Raw genomic sequence first — 6,183 nt, forward strand, 5'->3', positions numbered from 1 at the left:
GGTCTTTACCAGATAAAATCATTCACTAAATGCACAGATATAGGCCTAGTACCCATACAGACATTTTTAAAAGCGCAATCACTGACAATTTTTATGAACCAGCTCCCTCTGGCTAAGAATTTTCAGGTTTGCCTAGTTCATGCCTTTTGTTTTTCGTCCTCCAGTCAAAGACGTAAGTGCTACCACTCCACTGCGTCTTCTTCATATATATGAACTGTTCTTTGTTTTCCCGCCTTGATGCATCATAGTCCCTGAAAAATCTTATTCCATAGAAATCTACCACATCAATATCAGACTGGGAAAATCTGCCAGCGGTAGAAAGTGAGTGAGAGAGAGAGAGAGAGAGAGAGAGAGAGAGAGAGAGAGAGAGAGAGAGAGAGAGAGAGAGAGAGAGAGAGAGAGAGAGAGAGAGAGAGAGAGAGAGAGAGAGAGAGAATGGTCGTTTTAAGTCCCCGACAATAAGACTTGATAAGGCCTATTTTGGCGGGGTCAATGGGATCAGATTAGGATCGAGGCGGATTACTGATCCAGGAGGGTTCCACCAAAACAGTCTGGCAGTTTCAGATAGGCTTGTCCTTTTGCCATGGCGACAACCCAGTGCCCCACCTGACCGATGGCGGCTGAAATTTCAAACTGGGATGTTTTGGTCAGCAGTAATTCTGCTCTCATTTTTAGCAGTACGGTCCCATTACTTATGAAGCCAGACAAAGTTGAGCCCCTCATACCCCCCTTAGTAACTGGCAGTAGCATTTTATCACAATACTATTAGAAAAACAAGTAAATATGGGCATTACTTTGTAACAGCTGATGCTATATTTGATTTAATGTGACGTCACAGTCCAGGATCGCCCAGCTCAGTGATCAATCCAGGATCAACTTTCACTCCAGTCCAGGAGCAGGACTGTGCTTCGCCAAAACAGCCTTGTGTCTACTTGGCCGAGCGCCACTGGGCACCACAGAGCACTCTGCTGGTAGACAGAATTGCTCAGCGAGCAGTGTTTTCCACCCGCCGGGTGAAGAGGGCGAAAAAATGAGGTGGATTGGTCGGCGCGCTCCCCTGATTGTAAACAAAGAATATGGCAACCACTTCAATTCCGTACTACAAGTACTCCAACTGTTGACTTTTTTCACTCCTATGAGGAGGTTGAACTTCATTAAATTCAGTGTGTTAAGTAATGAAACATTAAAGATACTTTGGGTATAGTGACTAGTTTATAGGTTTGTTTGTAAAACCACTATGAATGTGTTAGTGACGAAGCACATATCTCTAAGGCGAAGTATAAGGCTTTCCATCATCATCACGTATATAAAAATTATTATTAATATGTTATATTGGAGAATTATTCATACCTGACCATGCAAACTTTATCAAATAAAGTTCTTCAATCAGTGCTTGAGCAGCATCCTCCGCCATCTTGAGTGTTTTGGTTGGTCAGCTGATCTGTGTCTACTTGGCCGAGCTTTTTTTTTTTTTGCTCAATCCGCAGCGTGTGGAATTGCCCAACTAGACACAAGTCTGCAGAATCAGCTGTCGAAATTGACTTTCTCACGATCAGAGATCAATCTGGGATTAAACTTTCTCTCGCCAAAACGTGCCCATAATGTATCAGTGCATACCAATTAGCATGAGTCTGCCTAACCTTACAGCCAATGGCCATTACAAAGTGCTAGATGATTTCATCCCACGTTGTTGTTTTTTTTTTTTTTAAAGATATCCCCATAATGTAGATGGGGCAGGGCCGTGTATTGGCCCAGTCGGTGGGTTTTTGGCTGTTTTTGAGGCAGGAGGTAGAGGCAGTACGAGTGCCTCTATGCTTATTAGGTATACAAACGATAAAAACATATGTGCACGCAACTGCATGTAGATATGCGCACATGCTCAGACATGTGCGCACACATACACAGCATGAGCATACATATATGTTGATACAGAGGGGACAAACACATTCACGCACGCATGCTTGCACTCATAGACACATGCATACATGTGAGGTCTGTGTATATGACCCTCAACTCCCCTCGGGGGGCTGGGGGTCATATGAAGCTAGGTGGGCGGAGGCTTATTGCGCATTAGTTCAATGAGGGTGTGGATGTGGGTGGTGGCGATGATAGTGGTGGCAGCATGTCTGAGTGAGCTGGGAGGTATGTCAATGATGTGGGCTTGGGGAATGTCGGGGTTGAGGTGGAGTGGTCTCTGTCTGATACGGGATTTGGCGGGGCAGCGGAGGATGTAGTGCAGTAGGGGGTAGGGCGTGATGGTGTTGCAATACGTGGGGTCGTTTTCTTGGTTTATTTCATCATAGCATTTGTACCCAAGGCGAAGGCGGCGTAGACGGGTGAGGGTTTTGTTCTTTGTGCATCCTTCAGATGGTAATGATTTGTACAGGGTGGCCATGGCATACCATCTGGCTGAGGGGGAGCCCTCTTGTACATGTCCTTGGTGTTCTTGAGTCAGAGCTTTTGCTTTCATTTTTATGGCGTGTTTAATGTGGCCTAGGCTGGTGTTGATGTTCATGTCGATGTTAGGGTGTTTTGTGGCGTTCTTTGCTGACAGGTCTGCTTTCTCGTTTCCTGCAATGCCAACATGGCTGGGGATCCTGTGAATTGTGATTGATTCCCCAGCATTGCATATTTTATGTGCAGTGTTTAAAATGTTGGTAATCAGTGTGACATTGTCAGCAGGGGTGGGTCTTTTTAGTGAGTGGATGGCTGTGGTGGAGTCTGTGTGAATGATGATGTTGGCTGTTGGGTCATTGTTAAGGGCGTCGGACAAGGCTGTGGAGATGGCTGCCAGCTCGGGTTGAAGTGCGGAGGCTCCATCGGTGATTCGGATACTCTGGGTTCTTTCTCCACATACGAACGCTGCACCTGCCCTCGATGCCAAGATGGACCATCAGTGTAGTAGGTGGATGAGTTTGCTCATGTTAGGGAGGCTATGCGCTTTAGGCCTTCTTGTCTTAGCTGTTGGGTTGGGGTTTGACTTTTGGCAGGTGAGTGCAGGATGAGGAGTTTTATTAGTGGGGGGCTCCATGGCGGTTGTGGTCGGTAGGTTGCAATGGGCAAGTTGTGGGGTTGATTCATGAAGCAGTCGGATTTGTAGGTGTGAATGGCTTTGGAGGCACAGTGTACCCAGCTGTTTGATAGTATTTCAGGGGTCGAGTCAGGAAGCTGCCATGAGTCGTGGTAGGACAGGGAGAGGGGAGGCAGTGTGGGCAAGCTTTGCTGCAAGGCTTATGACTCTTGCTTTTATGCGAAGGTGTAAGGACTCAACGTTGCACTCCATGCGGAGGTTGCATAATCGGGTCCACATTGGGGCGCCGGTCATGGTTCGTAGTCATTTTGGATTACTTGAAGTTTGGTGACTAGTTTTGGGTCGATGGTTGGTAGGGCTGGGGCGGCATAGTCCACTATGGATCTGATGGCCTGAATGTAGAAGAGGCGAAGAATTTTGTATGAGGTTCCACCTCCCTTGACTGCCAGGGCTCTAAGGGCGCTGAGTCTGAGTTTTGGTCTTTCTTTTAGGTATCGGACTTCTGGTTCGAAGCAGAGTTTGTGGTCGAAAATTACTCCTAGGTACCGGTGGGAGGTAACATATTCTATGGGTGTGCTGCCAAGGTGTAGCTTGTCTATGGGGGCTTGTATTTTGAAGGGTAAAGCTTTTGTTTTGCTGGTATTGATTTTCAGGCCACGTTCAGTGCACTTTTGATGGAGTTTTGTTAGGGCTTTCTGGGTTTTTGCATGGTAGGGGCCACCCTGTGTGACCAGGGTTATGTCATCTGCATAGCACAGGAGACGTGTACCAGGGCCCAGGTCAATATGTAGGAGACACTCGATCAGTGTGTTGAACAGGGTGGGGCTGAGTATACAGCCCTGCGGAGTACTGTTTGTGTGATGATGTGCAGATGAAATGTGGCCCTGGAAGCGGACTGAAGCTTCTCGATCCTTAAAAAAGCTCTCAAGCCTGCTCAGGAGGCGGCCCCTGACCCTCCTGCTTGCCAGGGTGGCGAGGATGGTCTCAGGGCATGCCAGCTTGAAGGCTTTTTCCAGATCGATGAAGATGACAAGTCCTTTGCCGCCTCGTAATTCTGAGAGGAAGGAACCCAGGCACTCCGCTGTCCCCTTGCCCTGGGTGTAGGCATAGATGTGACTGTGGGGGGTGGGCAGAATCCAGCGGAGGCGTCTGTGGATCATCCTCTCAGCTGTTTTACTGAGGCAGCTTAGAAGGGAGATGGGTCTAAAGGCCTTGGGGTCATGTGGCTTTGGGATAGGGTGAATGGTGGCCCGCTTCCATTGGGTGGGGAGTTTGCCTAAGTACGAGGAGTGGTTCAGAAGGTTTAGGAAGGCCCCCTTGGCAGTGGGCCCAGCGTGGGCTATCATAGAGTATGTAATACCGTCAGGGCCTGGGGCTGTGTCAGAGTTGGACTTAAGGGCTTGGTTGAGCTCGTTGATGGTAAAAAGATGGTCTGAGTCAGCTGCGTTGGTCTTGCTGGACATGATGAGGTCTACTCTGCCGTCGTCTGGTGTCTTCTGGAAGTTGAGTGGGGGAGGTTCTTTGGGCGAATGTGGCTGCTAGAGTTTCAGCTTCGCCCTGAGGGTCAGGGTGAGAGGGTGGGCGAATGGGGTGAGGACTGGAGACTACTATTAGTTTTTCCATATGTTTCCTAGTCTGGAATGGGCCCCCAGGGACTGGCACCACCCTGTCCACTTTTGTTCTTTAATGTCGTTTTTCTCAGCGATGGAATGCCTTATTACTGCCTGTAGGTAACGGAGGCCCTCTGGGGAGGGGTGGGCCCTGTAAAGTTTACTGGCCTTATTGAGCTTTCTATTGAGCTCCCACACTTTGTCACAATAAAACCAGTGGTTTTTGTGGTGGATTTTTGGGACAGTGGTTTTGAGGATGGATGAATTGGCAGCTGTGCAGAAGGCGGTTGTGAGGAGGACGGCGTGTTCGTCGAGGTCTATGGGGGGTGAAAATGCAGTGGTTTTCTCAAGTATGTTAGAGAAAAGGGTCCAGTCGGCTCACTTGGTGTTCCATCTGGGTGGGGGGCCAGGGGGTTTGGGGAGAAGGGCAGCATCAATAGTGCAGATGATGGCATGGTGGTCAGAGGTAAGAGTGGGGTGCAAGTCCCAGTTTATGAGGTTGGCTAGGCCAGAGGAGGCGAAGGAGAGGTCTAGTCTGCCTCCTTTTAAGTGGGTTGGCATTTGCGGGTTGTTCAGGAGTGAGATGCTGGGCACCTCCTCTAACAGCTCAGCTATGTGGCGACTGGTGGCGTTTGTGGCTGATGTCGAGCCTAGGCAAGGGTGGTGGGCATTAAGGTCTCCTCCAATGAATACTTGTGAGGTGCTGGCTAGAGTGAACACCTCTTCGAGGTTGACCTCAGCACTAGGGGAATGGTAGATATTGTAGATGTGGAGGAGGCCATTTGCTATGGTGATGGTTACGCCCAGAAGTTCGAAGTTATCGCCGCATGTTGGAAGAGGGTTGATGGCTGTGGTGGGGATGTGACTGTGAACAAGTATGGCACAGCCCCTAGGGCCTCCGATGGCTTTAGAGAGAAGGAAGGTGGTGAAGCCACGCAGACGGAGTGTGCAGTGCTCGCTAAGTGTTTCCTAGAGGAGGAAGATGTCGATCTGATCTCGGTGTGCTGCTTCCTCCAGCAGGGAGCGCTTGAAGGCCACCCCTAGAATGTTCCACTGGAGTATTCGGAGCTTTAGGGTGGGAGGGGGCTGCTTTTGGTCATGGGTGGTTGGGGAGGACCCTGTTAGTTCCTTGCGTCTGTGTTCGTCTGTGTTGGTATGGGAGATCTTGATCGTATTCTGTATGATGTGGCGTTGGTGGTCTGTGTTAGTTTGCGCTTGTCTTTGGGAGGCATGGGGGATCGTGAGAGTGGTCTGTGTATAGTCTTGATGGTGTTCTGTGTGTGCTTGTGAGTGTCTTTGGAGGAGCTGTGTCTGCTTCTGTGTTTCTTGCGGTCTTCCCTTGACAGGGATCAGCTCTGACGTTCGTCTGCTTCTTGGTCTGAGGGGTGTTGTTGCGCTGGCTGGTTGTGTATTGGTAGTGCTGTGTTCAGGGTCGAGTTGTCTGGGGTGGCAGATGTTGTCGTTAGGGGCACCAATGTCTGTGTCTAAGGTGTACTGTGTTGTTGAGGAGCACCGACGTGGCAGTCTGGTGGGGGATTTTCT

General features: G+C 49.4%; 1 protein-coding gene across 1 annotated transcript; it reads right to left on the reverse strand.

The window, feature by feature from the left end:
• Positions 1–2,044: 2,044 nt before the first annotated feature.
• LOC145403930 (uncharacterized) lies at positions 2,045–3,325 on the reverse strand. The gene is made up of 2 exons (XM_080275535.1): positions 3,253–3,325; positions 2,045–2,868 (listed from the first exon to the last, which is right to left on the reverse strand). Exons 1-2 carry the CDS (start codon positions 3,323–3,325, stop codon positions 2,045–2,047), a joined length of 897 nt encoding a protein of 298 aa, XP_080131661.1.
• Positions 3,326–6,183: the final 2,858 nt, after the last annotated feature.

The sequence above is a fragment of the Coenobita brevimanus genome, chromosome 7 (genome assembly GCF_032717465.1).
Source record: "Coenobita brevimanus isolate Jiangsu-jjx chromosome 7, ASM3271746v2, whole genome shotgun sequence".
Taxonomy (NCBI): domain Eukaryota; kingdom Metazoa; phylum Arthropoda; class Malacostraca; order Decapoda; family Coenobitidae; genus Coenobita; species Coenobita brevimanus.